General features: G+C 49.9%; 2 protein-coding genes across 5 annotated transcripts; both read right to left on the reverse strand.

Moving 5' to 3' along the window:
* Nucleotides 1-1284: 1284 nt before the first annotated feature.
* On the reverse strand, nt 1285-4613 carry LOC149919226 (uncharacterized). The gene is made up of 2 exons (XM_090136718.1): nt 4467-4613; nt 1285-4015 (listed from the first exon to the last, which is right to left on the reverse strand). Exons 1-2 carry the CDS (start codon nt 4611-4613, stop codon nt 3413-3415), a joined length of 750 nt encoding a protein of 249 aa, XP_089992844.1. The 3' UTR covers nt 1285-3412.
* A 5427-nt stretch (nt 4614-10040) lies between these two features.
* On the reverse strand, nt 10041-25014 carry LOC149919227 (uncharacterized). Of its 4 annotated transcripts, XM_090136424.1 has the most exons (9): nt 16729-17888; nt 16342-16472; nt 16156-16245; nt 14251-15820; nt 13957-14157; nt 13082-13212; nt 12896-12985; nt 10676-12560; nt 10049-10536 (listed from the first exon to the last, which is right to left on the reverse strand). In XM_090136424.1, exons 1-4 carry the CDS (start codon nt 16978-16980, stop codon nt 14602-14604), a joined length of 1692 nt encoding a protein of 563 aa, XP_089992550.1. In that variant the 5' UTR covers nt 16981-17888; the 3' UTR covers nt 10049-10536; nt 10676-12560; nt 12896-12985; nt 13082-13212; nt 13957-14157; nt 14251-14601. The 4 variants fall into 4 exon arrangements, with proteins under 4 accessions (XP_089992552.1, XP_089992549.1, XP_089992550.1 ...); XM_090136426.1 differs by lacking the exon at nt 16729-17888 and adding an exon at nt 24889-25014 and having other exon boundaries at nt 10041-12560; XM_090136423.1 differs by having other exon boundaries at nt 10047-12560.
* Between the last annotated feature and the right edge of the window lie 554 nt (nt 25015-25568).

A 25568-nucleotide genomic window follows, 5' to 3' on the forward strand; every position in this document is an offset into this window, starting at 1 on the left:
GAATTGGAGCATTAACACTTTAATTCCAGTACATGATGTTTTGATGTGGAATACTGAAAATCAAAAAAAACATAAAACCATGACAGAGGCTGAACTGGCTGAACAGAGACCTTTGGCTGGAACTCGAGCAAAAGGAAAGTTTATGATCTCTGGAAGAGGGGGCAAGCTACTTATGATGATTACAGATACATAGTGAAGCTGTGCAGGGAGAAAATTAGAGAAGCCAAAGCCCAGCTAGAACTGAACTTGGCCACGAAGGTAAAGGACAACAATAAATATTTCTACAGATATATCAACAGCAAGAGGAGGGCTAGGGAGAATCTCCATCCCTTGTTGGACGCTGAGGGCAACTTGGTGACCAAGGATCAGGATAAGGTTGAGGTGCTTAATGCCTTCTTGGCCTCAGTCTTTAATAGTAAGACTTGTTACTCCCTGGGCACACAGCCCCCTGCGCTGGTAGATAGGGATGGGGAACAGAATAGGCCCAGCATAATCCACAGTGAGGTGGTTTTGGACCTGCTCCAAAAGCTGGGTGCTCACAAGTCCATGGGGCCAGATGGATTGCACCCTAGGGTGCTGAGGGACTTGGAGGATGTGGTTGCCAAGCCACTCTCCATCATCCTTCCGCAGTCCTGGCTAACTGGAGATGTCCCGGTGGACTGGAGACTGGCAAATGTGATGCCTATTTTCAAAAAGGGCCGGAAAGATGATCCTGGTAGCTACAGACCAATCAGTCTCGCCTCGGTGCCGGGGAAGGTTATGGAATGGATAATCTTGATAATCATGGTAATCATGATGGGAGCCATCATGGACCAATTAATGGTCAGCCATGGGATCAGGCCCAGTCAGGGTTTGTGAATGGTAGATCCTGTTTGACAAACCTGATTTCATTCTATGACAAGGTGACCTGATTAGTAGGTGAAGCATATGGAGATATGGTCTACCTGGACTATCCCTACTATCGAAGGATATCGATATGGTCTACCTGGACTTCAGTAAAGCCTTTGACACTGCCCCCCACAGCATCATCGTGGAAAAGCTGGCTGCCCACGGTTTGGATGGCATACGCTCTGCTGGGTGAAACGCTGGCTGGATGGCTGGGCCCAAAGAGTTGTGGTCAATGGAGTTAAATCCAGTTGGCTGCCGGTCACGAGCGGTGTCCCCCAGGGCTCGGTACTGGGGCCGCTTTTGTTTACCATCTTTATTAGCGACCTTGATGAGGGGATTGAGTGCACCCACCCCAAGTAAGTTTGCAGACGACACCAAGTTGGGAGGGAGTGTTGATCTGCCTGTAGGGGGAAGGTTAACTAAGTTAAGTTTCAATAGGGCCAAGAGTTGGATCCTGCAATTTGGTCACAGCAACTCCAGGCAACCCTACTCCCCCAGGCTTGGGGAGGAGTGGCTGGAAAGCTGCCCGATGGAAAGTGACCTTGGTGTACTGATGGACAGTCGGCTGAATATGAGGTAGCAGTGTGCCCAGGTGGCCAAGAAGGCCAATGGTCTCCTGGCTTGTATCAGGAATGGTGTGGTGAGCAGGACTAGGGAAGTAATCCTGCCCCTGTACGCGGCATTAGTGAGGCCTCACTTTGAGTACTGTGTTCAGTTTGGGCACCTCATTACAGAAAGGACATTGAGGTACTGGAGCAGGTCCAAAGAAGGGCAAGAAGGCTTGTGAAGGCCTTGGAGAATATGCCCTATGAGGAGCAACTGAAGGCATTTGGGCTGCTTAGTCTTGGGCAAAGAAGGCTGAGGGGAGACCTAATTGCTCTCTTCCAATATCTGGAAGGTGCTTACAGCGAGAGCAGGGTTGGTCTCTTCTCACCGGTGACAGGTGACAGGACGAGGGGAAATGGCTTCACGTTGCGCCAGGGTAAGTTTAGGTTGGATATCAGGAAAAACTTCTTTACAGAGAGGGTTATTAAGCACTGCAATAGGCTCCCCAGGGAGGTGGTTGAGTCACCGTTCCTGGATGTGTTTAAAAACCGTTTGGATGTGGTGCTCAGGGATGTGATTTAGCGGAGGGTTGTTAGAGTTAGGGTAGTATGGTCAGATTGCGGTTGGACTCGATGACCTTTAAGGTCTTTTCCGACCTGAGCAATTCTATGATTCTTTGATAGATAAGGATGGAGGATTGGTGGCATGGCTGTCTATGTTAGAGAGTATTCTGATGTTGTTGAACTCGTGGTTGGGAATGATAAGGTTGATTCTCTATGATGAAAGATTTGGGGAAGGGCTGGCAAGGCGGACATCCTGGTGGAAGTCTGTTATAGACTGTCTAACCAGGATTAAGAGACAGATGAAGTGTTCTATGAGCAGCTGGCATAAGTTGCACAATCTCCAGCCGCTGTCTTCATGGGGGAATTCAGCTTCCCTGATATATGCCGGAAATCCAATACAGTGCAGAGGAAGCAGTCAAGGAACCTTCTAGAATGTGTGGAAGATAACTTCCTGGTGCAGTTGATGAGACAGCCTAGCAGGGGAGACGCCTTGCGAAATCTGCTGTTCACAAACAGAGAACGACTGTAAGGAGATGTGGAGGTCAGGAGCTGCCTTGGACAGAGTGACCATGAAATGCTAGAGTTCTTGATTCTTGGTGGAGCCAGGAGAGCTGATTTTGAACTGCTCAGGAGACTGGTAGGGAGGATCCCTTGGGATTAAGGGACATAATTTAGCAGAGGGTTGTAAGAGTTAGGATAGTTTGGCTAGGTTGCAGTTGGTCTTGATGATCTTTAAGGTCTTTTCCAACCTGAGAAATTCAGTGATTGTATGATTCAGTCTTGGAGGGTAAAGGAAGGCTGGTTGCTGCTCAAGGAGGAAGTCTTAAAGGCACAGGAGCAGGCTGTCCCCCTGAGCTGCAAGATGAGCCGGTGGGGGAGAAGTCTGGTGTGGATGAGCAGGAGAGCTCCTGAGGCTCCAAGAGGAAGAGAATTTACCTCCTGGGGAAGAAGAGACGGGCAACTCGGGATGAGTACAAAGAAGTTGTCAGAATGTGCAGAGAGAAAATTAGAAAGGCAAAAGCCCAGACTGAACTCAGCTTGATGGCTGGGGTAAAAGAGAACAAGAAACTCTTTTGCAAATACATGAACAGTAAGAGGAGGACCAAGGATAATCTCCATTCTTTACTGGATGCGGCTGGGAACATGACCACAGAAGATAAGGAAAAGGCTGAGGCTTTTAGTGCCATCTTTACATCTATCTTTAAAAGTCAGACCAGTTATCTTCAGGGTACTCAAACTCCTGACCTGTAGGTCCCTGATGGTGAGCAGAATAAACCCCCCACGATTCAGGAGGAAACTGTCAGAGATCTACTGTTCCACCTGGACTGCTACAAGACCATGGGGCCAGAGCAGATCCATCTGAGAGTGCTGAGGGAACTGGCAGAGGTGATTGTCAAGCCACTTTCCATCATCTATCAGCGTTTCTGGTCAACTGGGGAGTGCCCAGAAGACTGGAGACTAGCCAGTGTGAATCCCATCAAGAAGGGTTGTAAGGAGGATCCAGGGAACCACAGGTCTGTCAGCCTGACCTGGGTGCCATGGAAGGTTACGGAGCAGATTGTCTTGAGGGAGATCACATGGCACATGCGGGACAGCGGGGAGATCAGGCCTAGCCAGCATGGGTTCATGAAGACCAACCTGATCTCCTTCTGTGATTGGGTGACCTGCTGGTGGATGAGGGAAAGGCTGTTGATGCCGTCTACCCTGACTTCAGCAAAGCCTTTGACACTGTCTCCCACAGTATTCTCCTGGAGAAGCTGGCAGCCCATGGCTTGGACAGGTACACTCTTTACTGGGTAAATAACTGGCTGGAGGGCTGGGCCCAATGAGTAGTGACAGATGGTGTTAAACGCAGCTGGCGACCAGTCACAAATGGTGTTCCCCAGGGGTTGGTTCTGGGGCCAGTCATCTTCAGTATCTTTACTGACCTGGATGAGGGCACTGAGCGTATCCTCAGTAAGTTTGCAGATGACACCAAGTTGGCAGGAAGTGTTGATCTGCCTGGGGGTAGCGAGGCTCTACAGAGGGATCTGGACAGGCTGGATTGCTGGGCTGAAGCCAGCAGGGAGGTTCAACAAGCAGCTGAGAGAACTGGGGTTGTTCAGTCTGGAGAAGCGGAGGCTCAGGGGAGACCTTCTTGCTCTCTACAGCTCCCTGAAAGGTTGTTGTAGTGGGGGCGGGAGTTGGTCTCTTCTCACAGATAACAGTGATAGGACAAAAAGTAATGGCTTTAAGTTGTGCCAGGGGAGATTCAGATTGGATATTAGGGAAAATCTCTGAAAGAATGTTAATGCACTGAAACAGGCTGCCCAGAAAAGTGGTGGAGTCATCGTCCCTGGAGATACTCAAGAAATATGTAGACGTCATACTTATGGACATAGTTAGTGGGCATGGTGGAGATGGGTTGACCATGATAATCTTAGTGGTCTCTTCCAACCTTAATGGTTCTGTGATTCCTGGAAGATATACTTTATCAAGCACAAGGTTGTAGTCCTTGTGGGTGACTGGCTGGCTTATTTGTAAAAGTGTGGGATATTTCAAAGCTAAAATGAATGTTCCCAAAGTAGTTTTTGACATTAAATCTGGTATGTAGTCAAAGGTGAGCCTATCTACCATTATTTATGAGTTCTGGGCAAACGATACAGAAGTGTAACAGTGCATAATAACATAGAGCTTTTACCTGTGAAGGAAGGGTCAGATCAATCATCAAGCCTGTGATGCATCAGGTTTCAGTTGTGACCTGCTTACACATGGGGTTATCTCTTTTTCCTTTCTTCCTGTTGCACTTATTCCTACATGAGGAAGATGAAGAAACTGCTGATTAACAGAATGGAGCCTTCAAAGAATAGACCACTTGCGGATGCCATACTCAATGCTTTTGGAAAGAAGGGCTGAGAGATCTTTAAGACATGAGACTGCAACATGAGTGATCTTCCAGGCAAGGGATGTGATTGTGCAGATAACCAAGAAGTTGTAGACTGTTCTCGGTTCTAGTTGGTATGTTCACAGAATCCTGGTAATGCTGGCTGTAGAGACGTCCAAAGGTCGTCAAATATCATCAAATAATGATATGATCAGCATGATCCAGAGGATGGGGTAGAAGATATCGTCATCCTCCAGGCCGGGGACAAAGCTCATTCCCCAGAAATCAGCCATGTCTGTGACGTGCAGAGAGAACCAAGCAGTCAAGCTCCTCTCTCCAGACAACTCACAGGCAAAGTGGCACCCAGCCTCGCTCTGCCCGGAACTTGGGGTTGTCCCCTTTGTGATGTGGGTTGCCATGTCATCAGCTGGGTGCTATGGCAACGTTTGTGATGCAGGGACAGTAGGGTGTGGCACAGCGGGGCCAGCTCAGCACAGCGGGGCCATGGCCGGCCCCAACACCGAGACCCGGCCCTGTGCAGGGCCACGAGAAGCCTCTGCCTCTCACCAGGAAGGACTGAATCCCAGGCTCTGTGCCGTGCTCGCACTTTTGAGAGCCCAGGAAGCTCTTGTTGGCCCTAGCGAGTCCAGTCAAGCAATGGTGGCCGTGCTGCTGCTGCTGCTTGCTCTTCCCCAGCATTTTCAGGGAAGACCTCGAGCGGATCAGCTCGGAGCAGAGGCTCGCACGATGGACCCGTCACAGAGAAGTAAAACTGGCAGAACACCAATAGAGGTACAGGGAGAACACGGGCCCCAGCTCCCCCAGGTGGGAAGAGCACAGCTCCTGAGGAGTAACGCGGCAGTTGGCACAGTGTGTGTGAGCAGGGAAGGTGCAGTCTTCCCCCCCGTGAAGAGACCAGTCCATCTTCACCACTCTTCACCTTATCAAGGGCACTAGACAATCCATGGTCTGCCCTTGGCAGAAAGCCACTGCCGAAAAGGCTGCGATGACCCAATCGGAGTGCCTGTGTGGCTGTGCAGGTCTCTGGCTGCAGGGAGTGCCTGAGCCTGCTGCTGCTGGTAAAGGGCTGCAGGGATTCCACCTGCGTGAGGTGTGAGCAGGTGGGTCATCTGCTCAGTGTGGTGGGAGGGCTCAAGGAGGAGGTGGAGAGGTTAAGGACTATCAGGGAGTGTGAGCAGGAGATAGTTTGGTGGAATAACTCTCTGGGAGAAAGAAACAGTAGTGGCCGCCATCCCCTGCTATACTCGAGCAGAGGGAGCCAATTTGAGAGGAGGAGTGGAAACAGGTGCCAGCTCAGTGGCACAGGCAAACCCCAACTCTACCTACCTCGTTTCCCCAGGTGCCTCTATGTAATTGGTTTGAGGCCCTAGAACCTGAGGGTGAGGTGAGCGAAGATGCGGTGGGAGATCTACCTGCAAGGTTGTCTGGGGTGAGGCAGTCCACACCTCCACACCTCCAGACTGCCCCAGACGATCTGAGGTGAAACAAACTAATTTACTAAATATAGTATCAGCAAAATATAATGAGAGAGGGGGAGTGTGTGCGAAAGGTGGATAGGTCTCACCACAACGCTGAGGGGAGAAGTGCAGTCCAGTTGAGCCGATGAAGAAAAGCAGACGGAGAAGAGCAGACGGAGAAGCGCAGGCGAAGAAGAGCAGGCGAAGAAGAGAACATCAAGTGACCTTGCCGAGAGTTACATCTCCTTGCTGACCGCAAAGGCCCCTGGGGAATGTAGTTGTTCTTCTCCTCCAGACAGGCACCTGGAACTTGAGCATCCACAGTCAAACCCCCTGTGCATTACATGATGTTATGATGTGGAATACTGATAACCAAAAATCATAAAACCGTGACAGGAGGAAATGGACACTTGCCCAGGAGCTGGTAGGGCGTGTGGAGAGGGCCTTAAACTAGATATGAAGGGGGAAGGGAATAAGACCTGAGAAGAGCGTATGGGAATGTCAGTCTGTGACTTAGTTGCCATTACAGAAACATGGTGGGATTGCTCCAGTGATCGGAGTGCTGCAATGGATCGGAGTGAGAAATTCAGTGATTGTATGATTCAGTCTTGGAGGGTAAAGGAAGGCTGGTTGCTGCTCAAGGAGGAAGTCTTAAAGGCACAGGAGCAGGCTGTCCCCCTGAGCTGCAAGATGAGCCGGTGGGGGAGAAGTCTGGTGTGGATGAGCAGGAGAGCTCCTGAGGCTCCAAGAGGAAGAGAATTTACCTCCTGGGGAAGAAGAGACGGGCAACTCGGGATGAGTACAAAGAAGTTGTCAGAATGTGCAGAGAGAAAATTAGAAAGGCAAAAGCCCAGACTGAACTCAGCTTGATGGCTGGGGTAAAAGAGAACAAGAAACTCTTTTGCAAATACATGAACAGTAAGAGGAGGACCAAGGATAATCTCCATTCTTTACTGGATGCGGCTGGGAACATGACCACAGAAGATAAGGAAAAGGCTGAGGCTTTTAGTGCCATCTTTACATCTATCTTTAAAAGTCAGACCAGTTATCTTCAGGGTACTCAAACTCCTGACCTGTAGGTCCCTGATGGTGAGCAGAATAAACCCCCCACGATTCAGGAGGAAACTGTCAGAGATCTACTGTTCCACCTGGACTGCTACAAGACCATGGGGCCAGAGCAGATCCATCTGAGAGTGCTGAGGGAACTGGCAGAGGTGATTGTCAAGCCACTTTCCATCATCTATCAGCGTTTCTGGTCAACTGGGGAGTGCCCAGAAGACTGGAGACTAGCCAGTGTGAATCCCATCAAGAAGGGTTGTAAGGAGGATCCAGGGAACCACAGGTCTGTCAGCCTGACCTGGGTGCCATGGAAGGTTACGGAGCAGATTGTCTTGAGGGAGATCACATGGCACATGCGGGACAGCGGGGAGATCAGGCCTAGCCAGCATGGGTTCATGAAGACCAACCTGATCTCCTTCTGTGATTGGGTGACCTGCTGGTGGATGAGGGAAAGGCTGTTGATGCCGTCTACCCTGACTTCAGCAAAGCCTTTGACACTGTCTCCCACAGTATTCTCCTGGAGAAGCTGGCAGCCCATGGCTTGGACAGGTACACTCTTTACTGGGTAAATAACTGGCTGGAGGGCTGGGCCCAATGAGTAGTGACAGATGGTGTTAAACGCAGCTGGCGACCAGTCACAAATGGTGTTCCCCAGGGGTTGGTTCTGGGGCCAGTCATCTTCAGTATCTTTACTGACCTGGATGAGGGCACTGAGCGTATCCTCAGTAAGTTTGCAGATGACACCAAGTTGGCAGGAAGTGTTGATCTGCCTGGGGGTAGCGAGGCTCTACAGAGGGATCTGGACAGGCTGGATTGCTGGGCTGAAGCCAGCAGGGAGGTTCAACAAGCAGCTGAGAGAACTGGGGTTGTTCAGTCTGGAGAAGCGGAGGCTCAGGGGAGACCTTCTTGCTCTCTACAGCTCCCTGAAAGGTTGTTGTAGTGGGGGCGGGAGTTGGTCTCTTCTCACAGATAACAGTGATAGGACAAAAAGTAATGGCTTTAAGTTGTGCCAGGGGAGATTCAGATTGGATATTAGGGAAAATCTCTGAAAGAATGTTAATGCACTGAAACAGGCTGCCCAGAAAAGTGGTGGAGTCATCGTCCCTGGAGATACTCAAGAAATATGTAGACGTCATACTTATGGACATAGTTAGTGGGCATGGTGGAGATGGGTTGACCATGATAATCTTAGTGGTCTCTTCCAACCTTAATGGTTCTGTGATTCCTGGAAGATATACTTTATCAAGCACAAGGTTGTAGTCCTTGTGGGTGACTGGCTGGCTTATTTGTAAAAGTGTGGGATATTTCAAAGCTAAAATGAATGTTCCCAAAGTAGTTTTTGACATTAAATCTGGTATGTAGTCAAAGGTGAGCCTATCTACCATTATTTATGAGTTCTGGGCAAACGATACAGAAGTGTAACAGTGCATAATAACATAGAGCTTTTACCTGTGAAGGAAGGGTCAGATCAATCATCAAGCCTGTGATGCATCAGGTTTCAGTTGTGACCTGCTTACACATGGGGTTATCTCTTTTTCCTTTCTTCCTGTTGCACTTATTCCTACATGAGGAAGATGAAGAAACTGCTGATTAACAGAATGGAGCCTTCAAAGAATAGACCACTTGCGGATGCCATACTCAATGCTTTTGGAAAGAAGGGCTGAGAGATCTTTAAGACATGAGACTGCAACATGAGTGATCTTCCAGGCAAGGGATGTGATTGTGCAGATAACCAAGAAGTTGTAGACTGTTCTCGGTTCTAGTTGGTATGTTCACAGAATCCTGGTAATGCTGGCTGTAGAGACGTCCAAAGGTCTCTGATCCAAATTCAAGTCAGCATCAGATTAAACCATGGCTCATCTGATCTAACACTTTCCACCTCTACGGTGAAAACTCTACCACTTCTGTGTGGGAAAACTGTATTATTCCAGGACCATCTTATGAAGAGTAAGTAGGGTCCAGTCTGATCCTTCCAGGCTGCAACATTGCCATCCTGAACGAGATCATTCTCCTCTTCTGACATAGCCATAATTTTTTTTTAGCTATTAAAGTATTTTTGCTTTGCTTACTGGTGGACAGCAGCATGAAGCTTATTCTTTTTAGAATAACTGGAGGTGTTATAATCTCCTGATGTTAAATCATGTTATACTTGAACTTCTAGCTGTTCTGCCCACACTAATGGACAGAATTGTATCTGCTTGTGTATGTTGATTAGAGGAACTGGGTCCCCTCAGCTTCCCAGCACATTCGCTGAGGAGAGCCAATAGACAAAGCATGGAGCAAAATCACATCTGTCTGACCGTGGCTGGAAGTTTTTACTGGATCTCTAGTTAAGATGATGATGTCAGATGTGACACGCACCATTGGTGGATCTGCAAGCTGCAGACCATGTAGCAGATGTAGCACAGGGGGAAGGTGGGACTTCTCTGTGTATAGGACTCAGGTCTCTGGCTTGGTAGAGTTCTGCTCATGAAAGGTTTGAGATTCCTGCCTTGGAGTATTATCTCCTTTGAGCATGGTGAAATTTCATCTATTATGTGGTGGTCGAGAAGAAATAGAGGCAGGAGGAGACAAGAAACAGCCCCAGTCTTTCCCATGTGAAACTTGAGATCTTTCTATGCTGGCTGCAACCCTTAAAGACTTTCATAGGAAGGGAGGAAAAAAAACCAAAACAGCGGCAACAATCTATGGAGGTAAACATTTTACTAACTATGATATCGGAATGCAAGATAACACAATACAATACAATACAATCTAATTGGAATTGAGACTAATAAATCAAATAAGACAGGAGAGAGAGTTCCTGAGACCGAGTCAAACCTGAAAAGCTTGGAACGGCTAGGAAAGCACCCTCCAGCACCCACTGCCAGGCAGTAAGAGACCGCCCCACCCGGAAGGGTCAGATCCCATGACTTCCGGAATGGATAGGGATAGGTACCTGGAATTGGAGCATTAACACTTTAATTCCAGTACATGATGTTTTGATGTGGAATACATAAAACCAAAGAACATAAAACCATGACACCCAATCAAAAAAAACATAAAACCATGACACCCTGCCAGCTCTAACTGTCCCCTCCTTCCCTTTTAGTGTTCCTGCTCATGTCCTCCCCTTGGCTTTTTTCTTGTCTCAGAGTACCTGGTCAAGTAGAGCACCTAATGAGCCTTAGACCCCAGGACCGGGATCCTCCCACCCTCCCAAGGGCTATTGGGTCACCTGCACGGCCCTGATTTTCCTTGAAAGAGAAGCAGGGGTTTTGAAGGAGACTGATACATACTATGCCACAGCAAGGAGAGGTGGTGCCCACGCAGGCATCTCTCTGCTCTTCCCAGGGTCGCTGCCTGTCCTACCGCAGCAAGAAGAACGGGCGCTGGGGCCTCTATCTTCTCAGTCCCACTGTGGACACCCAACCAACCTCATTGCTCTCTGCCCTTTGCTGCCTTGCAGGACTGGCACTGCTCCCAGCCCATGCTGAAAGCCTCCGGGAATGCCAGGCCCAGGTCCCTGCCCTCAGGGATCAGGACAGCCACTGTGTCCTCTCTATAGAAGATGGCAACAGAGCTGTCCAAGCAAGGATGGCTGAGTAGTGTGAGCAGAGGAGCTGCAGCTGCTGTTCCTACACAGGAAAGGGCAGAAGAACACCTGTGAGGTCTCTTCCAGACATATATTTCTTGAGAGAGCTCCTGCTCATTGGAAGGGCATTGTCAAATGGTATACGGGGTGGTTCGGCCCAGTTCTGTGACTAATGGGGCAGGGGGATTCACGGATCCATGACTCAGGAAGGGGAAAAGAGTGGAGTGAGAGGAAAAAAAAGAGCAGCAATGATCTGAGGTGAAGTAAAGTAATTTATTAGAAAGATATTGGAATACAAGATAACACATCATAACACATTAAGTCAAGTAAAATGACAAGAGTGTCCAAAACCAGAGGGCTCACTGGCACCATGGAAAGTCTTATCTTCAGATGCCATCAAGTTCTTCTTCGTTGCCATCAGAGGTGGTCGTGGGCTTTTCCTTTTGGCCAGTAGTGTGAGCCATCGTCTACTCCCACACTGATCTGTGTCCAGCTTGGTTGGCTCTGAGAATCTGTTTTACTTGATGGGCTCTCCTCCCTTCCTCGAGAGCTTCTTACATCTCTTTCTGATTGTGGAAAAGAGGGCCTTGCTTGCAGCCCGGAGCTTGGACCAGGCACGCTGAATGTAAAGGCACATGAGGTGGGCTGGCACACAGCAGCTTCTGCAATGCAGATGTGGTGTCTCTGGCCTAGGTGCCTCATGTTCTGTTGCGACACGCCCGGGCCTCATCCATGCGTGTGCTGGCTGGGGGCTGAACGGCTGTGGCGGAAGCTCCTCTGGCTGCTGGGCAGCAGTGGTATTTTTCTGGCCCTGTTGCTTACTGGCCTTGTCCTTGGCTGAATTCCTCTTTTCCACTGTTGCACCTCTTGCACCACCCAGGGCTGCAGCGTCAGATGGAGCCACGCTCTGGGATCTTTCGTTGCCAGGCAGGGTGCGGTGTTCTGCTGCGGAGTTCATCGTTTGCGTCTCAACATACGCATACTGCTCCAGCCATAGATGCATCATCCGGTTCTGCTGGTGTTCAGGGCCTTCAATGAATCTGTAGCAGGCAATCTGGATTGGAAACTTTATTCCCTTGTGTCTGCGTGTATCCGGCATGGAGGCAGATTTTTGCCCTGGGCCAAGGGCGTGCACTGCTGACCTCCTTGCCCGAGTCTGCCTGTGCCTGCACTGGAAGGGGGAGTGAGTGGACCTTCTTGACTGCCTCAGTGGATGGGGAAGGTGGGCGTCTTTCTTCCCCAGTACAGGGGCTGAGAAAGTCCTCTGCAGGTGCAGTGGTGCCTGCATTATGTTTGGATGCTTTGGATGACTTCTCGTAGCCTCATCCACAAAGGCCGGGTCCTGCACCAAGGGATCCACCATCACACCATGCTTTTTCTGATCACTGAGGCCCAGTCCCTGCCCCACTTTGCTCTCTGGGATGGAGCTTTCCAAGTTCTTCTGGGCTTTTCGGTGTGGGCAAGGTGCCTTCATTTCCCCGCAACTGGTGCTCAAAGGGTACAGCGATGTCCTCGAAGTGCAGAGGTTTTCACTCTCTGTGACCGAGGTGGTGTAACCATCGCTGCCCTCAGGCATGTCCAAGATGAGCCTGTGTCAGATGGAGAAAGAGAAGGAAGATGAGGGCAGCTCTGAGCCAAACACTCGTGAGGGCCCCGGGCTCTTCTGTCGCCTCAAAGGCGTTGGCAGGCTATGTCATTATTAAGGGGTCCCAACAAGTGTGTGCCCAAGTTTCCATCCCTGCTTGTGGGGCACAGAGCAAGGATGACGCTGTCAAGTCTGTGCCTCAGTGGTAAACTCTTCTACAAGGACTTTGCCTCTCAGATTTCAAGTTTGTGGATATCCCTCCCTGGGTCACTGCAGTTTTCCTTGCCACCAAGCCCCGCCCCCGTCCCCATCCCCATCCCCTATCAGTGGATATCTCACGTCTCCAAGTATCTGTTTATGGCCTGAAGTTTTCTGTTCATCTGATCGAGTCTTTCACTGGTATCATCCGTTTGCCTGGGCGCTGAGGAGCTGCAGCAGAGCAGAGAGCAGCGTTAGTGGGATTCCATTTGGTGGGAGGTGACTGGAGACGGCTGCCGTGCTCCAAGAGGGGAGAATTTTACTTACTGCATCCTCGCGTGCTGTGAAGACGTGTGGAAGTCCCATACTGTTGGCAAAGGAGACAGAGTGAGTGGATGGGGAGCACCTCTAGAATTCTCCTGGTTACCTCCGTGTTGGCCCTTCCTCTGTCTCTCTTTCTGTATGGGCAAAGAAAGCAGCAAGTGAGAGGGGAGCATCCCCAGCAGCCACAGCGGCACCCAGCAACCCAGGGCACAGCCAGGCCCACGCCTCTGCCTGCCCCGCGACTCTCGGCCGAGCCTGGCCAGGCCCTGCTGGGACACGGCCTCTCCTCCCAGGCAGGGCCCCCAGCCCAGGCCTGGGGATGGCCCTGGCCCCCACCGACCCCCCTCCCTGTGTTGCAGCGCCTGGCTCAGCACCAGCCCTGACTCCTACCTGCCACTTCCACCAGGCCATAATGAATACAAATAATGATATGATCAGCATGATCCAGAGGATGGGGTAGAAGATATCGTCATCCTCCAGGCCGGGGACAAAGCTCATTCCCCAGAAATCAGCCATGTCTGTGACGTGCAGAGAGAACCAAGCAGTCAAGCTCCTCTCTCCAGACAACTCACAGGCAAAGTGGCACCCAGCCTCGCTCTGCCCGGAACTTGGGGTTGTCCCCTTTGTGATGTGGGTTGCCATGTCATCAGCTGGGTGCTATGGCAACGTTTGTGATGCAGGGACAGTAGGGTGTGGCACAGCGGGGCCAGCTCAGCACAGCGGGGCCATGGCCGGCCCGCCCCAACACCGAGACCCGGCCCCGTGCAGGGCCACGAGAAGCCTCTGCCTCTCACCAGGACGGACTGAATCCCAGGCAGCAGGAAGAACGGGCGCTGGGGCCTCTATCTTCTCAGTCCCACTGTGGACACCCAACCAACCTCATTGCTCTCTGCCCTTTGCTGCCTTGCAGGACTGGCACTGCTCCCAGCCCATGCTGAAAGCCTCCGGGAATGCCAGGCCCAGGTCCCTGCCCTCAGGGATCAGGACAGCCACTGTGTCCTCTCTGTAGAAGATGGCAACAGAGCTGTCCAAGCAAGGATGGCTGAGTAGTGTGAGCAGAGGAGCTGCAGCTGCTGTTCCTACACAGGAAAGAACAGAAGAACACCTGTGAGATCGCTTAACAGGGAGAGCACCTTCTCCCTGGAAGGGTGTGACAGGGATCTGCTGCTTACTGTCTGTGTGTCCTCGTGGGCTCCCTCCTGCAGGGTTACCACAGGGGTTGGTCCTCAGCCAAAGGAGCCCCTCTGGCTGCTGATCTGCAGGAGCGTTTTTCGGGCCTGCTGCCTCTTGTCCCTGTCCTCATGGGGGATTCATTCACAGTCTCTTCTCATCCTGCACCTGGGGCTGCAGTTGCAGGTGCAGCCAATCTCTGGGAGCTTACACCTCCTGGCTGATGCAGTGTGGGGCTTTGCTGCATGTAGAGCAGAGTGTCCCAGAGTCAGATCTGTTCTGGGTGCATCCTTCGCCCTTCTCTTCCACTGTGTCCTCGCCCCAGGTTCCTCTGCTGCCATACCCGTCCTCGGTTACTTGACGTTGTTTGCAGGCACCTTTGAAAAGGAAGCTAGCACCTGCTCCTGCAGCTCTCTAGCTCTTCTGGCTCTGTTCAAATTTCTAATTGTTTTGAAGAGCGGGTGCAAAATGGGGTCTGGAATTTTGTCCCCCTTGGGATTTGGAGGCTGTGGCACATCTGAGGGTCTCTGCTCACTGAAGGAGTCCTGTTTCTGTGGGCAAGTTCTTCTTGAAGGAGCTGGCTTGTCCTGAGTGTGTCCCTTGTCCTTCTGCTCCTGCCCACTGGTAGCATCAGGTGGCAATCTGCTACTCCCTGCAGCTGTACCCACCTGGACAGCTGCTAGATCAACATTCTGAGATGGAGCAGGAGCTTGGGTCTCCAAGAGCTGCCCACTCCCAGGTACCAGCACTTGGGCTGGCTCTCTACAGCCAACAGGAGCCAGCACGTCCTGGTGGCTGTGGGTGCTGCCACCCTGGCTCGATGCCTTATTGGCACCTCCGGCCTCACTGGCACCATGGAAAGTCTTATCTTCAGATGCCACCAAGTCCTTCTTCAGTGCCGTCAGGGGTGGACGTGGGCTTTTCCTTTTGGCCAGTAATCTGAGCCATCGTCTACTCCCACACTGATCTGTGTCCAGCTTGGTTGGTTCTGAGAATCCGTTTTCTGTGATGAGCTCCCTTCCCATCCTTGAGAGGCTCTCACATTTCTTTCTGATCATGTAATACAGGGCCTTGCTTGCAGCTGGGAGCTTGGCCCAGGCACGCTGAATGTAAACGTACAAGAGATGGACTGGCAAACAGCAGATTCTGCAATGCAGATGTGGTGTCCCTGGCCTAGATGTCTCATGTTCTGCTGCGACATGCCTGGGCCTCGTCTCTCCATGTACTGGAATGGGGCTGAACAGTTCACCCTGAGGTAGAAGCCTCCATGGCATGTCAACATTCCCCGGATGACATCCCATAGCCTCATATACCAAGGGTGGGTACCGTACCATGGGAACCACCCTTGCAACAGGCTTTTTCCGATCACCGAGACCCAGTCCCTGCCCCACTTTGCTCTCTGGGATGGAGCTTTCCAAGTTCTTCTGGGCTTTTCGGTGTGGGCAAGGTGCCTTCATTTCCCCGCAACTGGTGCTCAAAGGGTACAGCGATGTCCTTGAAGTGCAGAGGTTTTCACTCTCTGTGACCGAGGTGGTGTAACCATCGCTGCCCTCAGGCATGTCCAAGATGAGCCTGTGTCAGATGGAGAAAGAGAAGGAAGATGAGGGCAGCTCTGAGCCAAACACTCGTGAGGGCCCCGGGCTCTTCTGTCGCCTCAAAGGCGTTGGCAGGCTATGTCATTATTAAGGGGTCCCAACAAGTGTGTGCCCAAGTTTCCATCCCTGCTTGTGGGGCACAGAGCAAGGATGACGCTGTCAAGTCTGTGCCTCAGTGGTAAACTCTTCTACAAGGACTTTGCCTCTCAGATTTCAAGTTTGTGGATATCCCTCCCTGGGTCACTGCAGTTTTCCTTGCCACCAAGCCCCGCCCCCGTCCCCATCCCCATCCCCTATCAGTGGATATCTCACGTCTCCAAGTATCTGTTTATGGCCTGAAGTTTTCTGTTCATCTGATCGAGTCTTTCACTGGTATCATCCGTTTGCCTGGGCGCTGAGGAGCTGCAGCAGAGCAGAGAGCAGCGTTAGTGGGATTCCATTTGGTGGGAGGTGACTGGAGACGGCTGCCGTGCTCCAAGAGGGGACAATTTTACTTACTGCATCCTCGCGTGCTGTGAAGACGTGTGGAAGTCCCATACTGTTGGCAAAGGAGACAGAGTGAGTGGATGGGGAGCACCTCTAGAATTCTCCTGGTTACCTCCGTGTTGGCCCTTCCTCTGTCTCTCTTTCTGTATGGGCAAAGAAAGCAGCAAGTGAGAGGGGAGCATCCCCAGCAGCCACAGCGGCACCCAGCAACCCAGGGCACAGCCAGGCCCACGCCTCTGCCTGCCCCGCGACTCTCGGCCGAGCCTGGCCAGGCCCTGCTGGGACACGGCCTCTCCTCCCAGGCAGGGCCCCCAGCCCAGGCCTGGGGATGGCCCTGGCCCCCACCGACCCCCCTCCCTGTGTTGCAGCGCCTGGCTCAGCACCAGCCCTGACTCCTACCTGCCACTTCCACCAGGCCATAATGAATACAAATAATGATATGATCAGCATGATCCAGAGGATGGGGTAGAAGATATCGTCATCCTCCAGGCCGGGGACAAAGCTCATTCCCCAGAAATCAGCCATGTCTGTGACGTGCAGAGAGAACCAAGCAGTCAAGCTCCTCTCTCCAGACAACTCACAGGCAAAGTGGCACCCAGCCTCGCTCTGCTCGGAACTTGGGGTTGTCCCCTTTGTGATGTGGGTTGCCATGTCATCAGCTGGGTGCTATGGCAACGTTTGTGATGCAGGGACAGTAGGGTGTGGCACAGCGGGGCCAGCTCAGCACAGCGGGGCCATGGCCGGCCCGCCCCAACACCGAGACCCGGCCCCGTGCAGGGCCACGAGAAGCCTCTGCCTCTCACCAGGAAGGACTGAATCCCAGGCTCTGTGCCGTGCTCGCACTTTTGAGAGCCCAGGAAGCTCTTGTTGGCCCTGGCGAGTCCAGTCAAGCAATGATGGCCGTGCTGCTGCTGCTTGCTCTTCCCCAGCATTTTCAGGGAAGACCTCGCGCGGATCAGCTCGGAGCAGAGGCTCGCACGATGGACCCGTCACAGAGAAGTAAAGCTGGCAGAACACCAAAAGAGGTACAGGGAGAACACGGGCCCCAGCTCCCCCAGGTGGGAAGAGCACAGCTCCTGAGGAGAAACGCGGCAGTTGGCACAGTGTGTGTGAGCAGGGAGGGTGCAGTCTTCCTCCCCAGTGGAGAGACTAGAGAGTTAACCTTATTAGTGCAGTTCTAAGAAGGATGAGGCAGCTGATCACATATTGGGAAAAATACAAAAACATGTCTTTGAAATTTTGAACACATTTACCCTCATAGACACTCTTCTTTGTGCTTGTTGTCCACAGATTTCTTTCCAAACAATTTACTAACCAGAGTGTTTGCTGAAAGGGCAATCTATAGGTCTGTGCTTCAGAACAGTTTAGGGAAATTGTTATGAGAATCAGGCACATCAGAAAGTGTAGTTCTGTTCATCAAGTCTGTGGTGTTGATAGCATACAGCAGATCCAAAACTGGGAAACCAGCACATTTGATCAGTAGGAACTAATGCACATTGTTTTGTGCTTTTGAAGAGAGTAAGGTTGTGGAGTACAACTCAAATAAAAATGAATTGAAGAAGATTATAAATTCCCTGCTCATAGCAGAAAAAAGAATTATCTGCTAATTATTCTTATCTATCACAGAATCACAGAATCACAGAATTGCCAGGGTTGGAAGGGACCTCAAGGATCATGAATCTCCAACCCCCCTGCCACAGGCAGGGCCACCAACCATTCCACCTAATGCTCGACCAGACTGGCTTTGAACACCTCCAGGGACGGGGTATCCACAACCTCCCTTGGCAGCTGTTCCAGTACCTCACCACTCTCTCCGTAAAGAATTTCCCCCTGACGTCCAACCTAAATCTCCCCTCCCTCAGCTTAAAACCATTTCACCTTGTCCTGCTGTCACTCACCCTTTCAAAGAGTTGATTCCCCTCCTTTTTGTAGGCTCCCTTTAGGTACTGAAAGGCTGCAATGAGGTCACCCCGCAGCCTTCTTTTCTCCAGGCTGAACAAGCCCAGCTCCCTCAGCCTGTCCTCATAGGGGAGGTGCTCCAGTCCCCTGATCATCTTCGTGGCCCTCCTCTGGACCCTCTCCAACAGCTCCCTGTCTTTCTTGTACTGGGGGCTCCAGACCTGGAGGCAGTATTCCAGATGGGGCCTCACAAGAGCAGAGTAGAGGGGAACAATCACCTCTCTGTCCCTGCTGGCCACCCCTCTTCTGATGGAGCTCAGGATCCCATTTGCCTTCCAAGCCGCAAGGGCACACTGCTGGCTCATGTTAAGTTTTTCGTCTACCAAGACCCCCAGGTCTTTCTCCACAGGGCTGCTCTCAAGGACCGCTCCTTCCAGTCTGTAGGGATGCCTGGGATTCCTCCGGCCCAAGTGCAAAACTCTGCACTTTGCCGTGTTGAACCTCATCAGGTTCACCCGGGCCCACCTTTCTAGCCTCTCGAGGTCCCTCTGAATGGCATCCCGTCCTTCAACTGTGTCAACCACACCACTCAGCTTGGTGTCGTCAGCAAACTTGCTGAGGGTGCACTCGATTCCGTCATCGATGTCATTGATAAAGATGTTAAAGAGCACCGGTCCCAAGACAGATCCTTGGGGGACGCTGCTCGTTACCAGCCTCCACCTGGACATAGAGCCATTGATGACCACCCTCTGTCTGCCGTCTTTCAACCAGTTTCTTATCCATTGAGTGGTCCACCCATCAAATCCACATCCCTCCAGTTTGGAGAGAAGGATGTGGTGGGGGACCATGTCAAAGGCCTTGCTCAAGGCCAGGTAAATGACATCGATCACCTTTCCCTTGTCCACCGATGCCGTCACTCCATCATAAAAGGCCACCAGATTGGTCAAGCATGACCTTCCTCTGGTGAAGCCGTGCTGGCTGTCATGGATCACACGCCCTTTCCTCATGTGATCAAGCATGTCATCCAGGATGATCTGTTCCATGATCTTCCCAGGCACAGAGGTGAGACTCACCGGCCTGTAGTTCCCGGGGTCCTCCTTGCTCCCTTTCTTGTAAATGGGAGTGACGTGACCCTTCCTCCAGTCATCCGGGACCACACCAGACAGCCACGACTTCTCAAATATGATGGAGAGCGGCTCGGCAACCACCTCAGCCAGCTCCTTCAGAACCCTGGGATGCACGCCATCAGGCCCCATAGACTTGTACACATTCAGTCTCATGAGGCAGTCTCGGACCTGCTCTGTCCTCACAGCGGGGGGGTTTTTACCACCCCAGTCCCCACCCAGAGGTGTAGGGATGCAGGGCTCAGGGATGGAAGGAGTACTGGAGTCCTGGCTGCCAGTGAAGACCGAGGCAAAGAACTCATTCAGTACCTCGGCCTTCTCTTCGTCTGTTGAAACCAGTTCTCCTTTTACATTTACCAAAGGAGGTACACTCGCTTTGGCCTGTCTCTTCTGGCTAATGTACCTATAGAAAGTCTTCCTGTTGTTTTTCACGTCCCTCGCCAAGTTCAGTTCTACCTGCGCCTTGGCTTTCCTGATCCCACATCTGCAAGTCCAGACAACATCCCTGTATTCTTCCCAGGTGGCACGTCCTTGTTTCCAGAGTTTGTACACACCTTTCTTTGCCCTCAGCTCTCTCAGCAGGTCCTTACTGAGCCACGCCGGCATCCTCCCTCCTCTGCCCGCTTTCTTGTTCAGTGGGACAGAGAGTTCTTGCGCTCTTAGGAAGGCATCCTTGAAGAGTAACCAGCTCTCTTCAGCATTTTTGTTTTTAAAGAGAGCATCCCAGGGGATCTCGGCCAACAGTCCATTGAACAGCTTAAAGTTTGCTCTCCCAAAGTTCAGGGTCCTGATGCCACTCTTCACCAGGCCCACAGTTCTCGAGATCACAAACTCAACCAGAGCGTGGTCACTGCAACCCAGGCTGCCTCCAACCTTAACACCATTAATTATATCCTCCACATTGGTGAGCAGCAGGTCCAGCAGCGCTTCACCTCTGGTCGGTCTGTCCAACACCTGGACCAGAAAGTTATCATCAACACATTCCAAGAGCCTCCTGGACCTCTTGCAACTCGCCGTGTGATCTATCCAGGAGATATCCGGATGGTTGAAGTCCCCCATCAGGACAAGAGCCCGTGAGCACGAAGCCTCCCGCATCTGAAGCAAGAAAGCCTCGTCAACAGTCTCCCCTTGATCAGGTGGAATGAAGATCCCACTTCACTGAGTTTGTACCCTCTACTAGTTGCCATATGTTTATGAGCTTAATTTACTTGACAGTCTGCATGTCTTAAAAAAGCCTGGCAATCAGGCATCCACTAGATGGGCTTCCTTAAGGAACATCAGCGGAGAATCCTGTTCTTCAGCCACTTCCATTCTGGGCATAGAGAAGTTTCTTCTTGGCTTGGCTAGCATCATTGCTGGTTTGAGACTGGCCTGAGGTAGTTTGCAGAACATGCAGGTGAAGGAAATGCTATAAATGGGCTAATTCTGTTTCATTGCCTTCCAGCGCATACAGCACAAACACCCGCGTAAAGCAAAAGCAAACAGCACTGTCTTCCCACAGCTTCCAAACAAACCTCAGCAAAGCCCTCCACTCCCCTCAGCCTCCCAGACAAGTTTGCAGGCATTAAATGCATGTTTGTGTGCCTGTTGATGCTCTGTGGTTACTTTTTGAGGAGAGACAGCCATTTTGCTAGGGAAGCTCCTTGCTAAAAGCCTCGAGTAGACAAACTCTTGCAGAAGGATGTTGCAGGGAAAACAGGCATGACTGAGTGAATTTATACTAACTTTATTTCCACACAACACAGTTTTCTGATGACCTACTAGGATATTGGTTGGAAAAAAAAAAAGAACAAAAACCTTTCCTCCACCTTTGTCCGGAGCCACATTAAGCCAAGCACCTATTACACCCCTTCCTAGTCTCAGCTTCCCTGACTCACTACGTGTTACAGAAAGCCTATTCCAATTTCTCTGCTGTCATAATAGTTTGAGCCACGTGTAGAACCGTTTCTTGCTGTGGCTTTTTCCTTATTTGTTTTCGTGACATGATTTGCCTGTTCAGATTCCTCTCTAATGTTCAGTGCTTATAACTTGTTTTCATGAAACACTGGTGGAGGTCTCCCATGGCTGCAGTCCCTCAGGGGTGTCCCCACATTGGGTAAGTCACATATGACTGCATTTTCAGGTGCCTGCAAAGTCATCTCTGATAGCAGTGTGCCAAGTGATGGAATCACTGCTGACTTTCATGCTGAAATGGCCCTGAAGTAAAACTACATTTGCAGTCACATATTATATACTTCTATAGCATGTACCCTGCAAATGGATGCAACAACAGGAGATCCTGTTGGAAGAAATGGAATGTTTACAATACTTTTTTGAGACCTGATCTCCCACAATAAAATCTTTGATGTCTTCTGTTTATTTTCTTCCTGTCAAAGAGCTTGTGAGGATATCAAGGAAGCAGCAGGGGTTTTGCTGTGATAAAACACTTACTTGATCTTTGCATTAGTGCTAAATTTCCATCTGTCCTCTGCCTGCTGTGCAAACAGAAGATACTTCCTATAGCTTTCATGCAAAGGCATAAGGAGACAGTGAGCATTGTGCAGGGACACTGTGTTTCTGAAGACAGTGTTACGTATAGGTGTAGTGACCCTGACCATGGGTTTGGGCTCGGTTTCATGGCTGCGCAACCCAAGTGGAAGGGCAAGCCATGGGGAATGGACAGCCACAGGAAGCCCCAGGGCAGGATGGCACAAGTGGGTTTAGCTCGTAAGAGGGCAGAGGCTGGTGTGTAATATGCAGAAACTCCCATAAGACCAGGCTAAAAATCTAAATCCTCAGATCACATTTATTATTAAATCACTCAAATCCCATAGAGAAAATGGTCCTCTTGTGCTCAGTCTCTGTTGTGCCTCACTGGTTTTGCTCCAAATGTGAGACACTCATTTAAAATAGCGAAGGCTGAGCTGTATTGCTACCATCAATGACGACATAAGGGTGGTGAAGCACTGGCACAAGTTGCACAGAGAGGTTATGGATGACCCATCCTTGGAGACACTCAAAATTCAGAGAGGAACTCACTGCCAAGTTCTGGACACAAGGACAATGTGAATGCATAAAGGCATAAATAGAAAGAGTCAGCTGGGGAAGAGTTGTTTCCACTTCTCAGATCTTTTAGGGCAGTGGACTGAATTTCTTTTTGGTTGTGCTTCCTTCTCCACTGTGAAGGCAGTCACACCAAGGAGCACCTGAATTCCTCTGAAGAGGAATTTTTAGAGGTATTTCTGCAGAAAGCTTCATCACTTTAGGAAAGCTTATCAATGCTGTGCTACCATGTTACTGGAAAACCTCCCTGCATTGAACTAGGTCCTTAGACCATCCTCTGTTAGCATGCTAATCTTAAGACAATACTGCATAGTGTGCCCTGTGAATTAAGCAGCTGGATAGCCACAATTTCTGTAGAGCACTAATTGGAGAAGCCAATAAATGTCATCATTCACAATGACTTTGGAAGAGCCCCATTTTTTGTCACCCAGAATGTTTTTTCCTATTTGCTCTGACAAGCATAAACAACACATTTCTCTGTTATCTTTACACAGTGAGTTACTCAGAGGCAATTATCTTTGTTCTTTTTGCATGCAGACTGTCACTCAGCTGTGCCACTGGCATTACTAGGTGGACTTGTGATGAACTACTGAGGAAGCTGCTGCAAATTTCATGAAAGATGAATATAGAGTCAGCTTTTATGATTAAGATCAATAGTTTCTCAACGCTTCAAAACCTACTTATCAAAAAAATACACGCACTGCTTGTCTGGGCTGCTTTCTGGGAATGGGATGCGATGTTTTTTTTCCCTTATCTGCCTGAATTTTCCTGTATAGACAGTGTGTCTGTTTTCAGTCAGAAGAAAATGGTGGGTTATTTAACATGTGTTTAGAAAATGCAGCACTCTGTGATTCAAATTGGATACACGGGACTGGAAAGAGGTCAGAAGTAGAGCTATTATTCTGAAAGGGGAGGTTCAATGTTTTTAGCCATTACGTTCACTGCAGGAAGATGATCCTGCTGGTCTTCGGGACAAATGGTTAAAGACCTCCTGAATTGTTGTTCTGTTATAAGGGAGTTGAACTCTGTGTGACCTTTCTACCAGCAACTGAAATCAGTCACAATTGCTGACGACATGCTCCTATTTGCAGCCGTCATTGAGAAAAAGGAGAATTAAGGATGATCTCAATGTCGGTAGTATGCAGATGTCGGTATCCTTGACTGCTTCAAAGCAGAATTTTATATTTACCCTTAGAAAAATCCACTTAATATTACCAAAAAAAAAAAAAAAAAAAAAAAATCAGGCTAGCTACAGTATTAAAAATAAAATTTCAGGCATGTATTTAAAGAATACTAACCTACAGAAACTAGTAGGGTTGATATTTGGTAGAATATCTGCAGTTGAAATGTGAATCAGCTTTCTCAAGTTCTAGCTCAGTGCATCTGTGCATAGCTGTATTGTTATAAACTGTATTCTTTTTACATTCGAAGAAAACCTATGTTTCTGTGTCAACACACACATACACAGCCTCTTACATGCAAATGTGTAATGCCTTCCAACAAAATCTAGGGATATGGTAAAATTTATAAGGCAGGATTAATGTAGCTGAATGTAAATACCTCTAGTATGGATGTTTATATCAAAACTAGCCACTCTATTCTCCCTTTATAGTCAGTGAAGGGAGACAGGTTTTGCTGGAGTGTGATTCATCTCCTGCTAAAGTAGATGTCTGAAATAGGTCAGGCATCTATTTCTGCCACTACGTTCAAAGGCAGCCTTTGGTGCCTAGTTCAGACAGAGATATATATCTACAATGTAGATGTCTAAGGATGGGTGAAATAAGCATGAATGAGCTGTGTTCCCTTACAGCAAAAGCAGACAGCTGCATTCTGGACTGTATTAGCAAGAGTTCAGCATCAGGTCCATGGAGGTGGTTACCACCCTACTTTGAGCAGGAGCTGAGACTAGATCACCTCCTCAAGTACCTTCCCCATGAACCTGTTCTCTATAAAACAGTTGCTAAACTGCATCTGGGTACCACGTCCTTTTGACTGAATTTGATGAATAAGTTCAGCAAAGGCTACTGAGATGGCTGAGGAGTGGAACCACGGTGATGGAACATGTATTGAATGGCTCAAAGAGGCTGAAAGAATGTGTTTGTTCTGACTTAAGATAATGGGAAATCATGCACATTTCTTCAACTGCTTGAGAATATATAGCTGGACTCTTACCAGAGGTGCCTAGTGAAATGATGGGGAGCAATAGACAAAAGCTGGTAGATGAGGAATTACAGTTAGCTTTAAGATTTATATATATATATATATAAATATATTGTCATTCTGAGCGTCATCGATAAGTTGCCCAGAGAGGCTAGAGATGCTCAAACCTCAACTGGACACTGCACCAACTGTTGTGCTCTGGGTTTGCCTCGCTTTGTGGAAGGACTGAGATGACCTGCAGATATCCCTTCCTGACTGTGTTATTCTATGAATCTATTTATACTGATATATTTTCATAATAATGCTGGTAAACTTTCGGCTGCAAAACTTTTACCTGTGTGGCACCAAATATCGGAAGAGCTTAAACAAATTCCAGAGATTCAAGGATGAGTCTCTTCCGACTGTTCCCCATGCCGCGGGAAGCAGCCCCTGCCCGGACTGCAAACGCCACTCCAGCCGCAGCCCCGGCCGGGGAGAATTAAAAAATGGCGACCCGTCGCCGCGCTCCCGCCCCGCCCCCCGCCCACGCGGCTTGCCTCTGCGTCTCGGCCTCCCGCATGCGAGTTGGGTAAAGACAGGGAAGGAACCGAAACACAGCATCTTTTTGATCCTGGTCCAGTAGATCGGGAGGATGAACCGAACCTTTTTCTTCCTGATGATAATTTGAAGGGAGCGGGAAGGAATTTTTTTTTTTTTCCCACAGTGTACTACAGTGCTTTAGAGCAATGCAGAAAAGAAGCAATATCACAGGGTGATGCCCATACGTTGTTGTATTGTGGAAATCAGCCCCCCCGGTGGGAATCCCTGCCTTATGAGGCACTGAAGGAGCTAGGGAAGTCAGTGAAAGATGATGGAATTCAGTTGCAATCCTTTGGTTGCAATCGGTGATGGTTATGTTATGACCCCTCACGTTTGGAAAATGTTGTTGCGGACAATCCTATCTCCCATGCAGTACACCGTGTTTATCACTGAATATCGATAACAGGCTATGAATAACTTGAATAATTTAAGTCA

This window comes from Phasianus colchicus, chromosome 2, assembly GCF_987193195.1.
Source record: "Phasianus colchicus chromosome 2, bPhaCol1.hap1.1, whole genome shotgun sequence".
NCBI classification, from domain to species: domain Eukaryota; kingdom Metazoa; phylum Chordata; class Aves; order Galliformes; family Phasianidae; genus Phasianus; species Phasianus colchicus.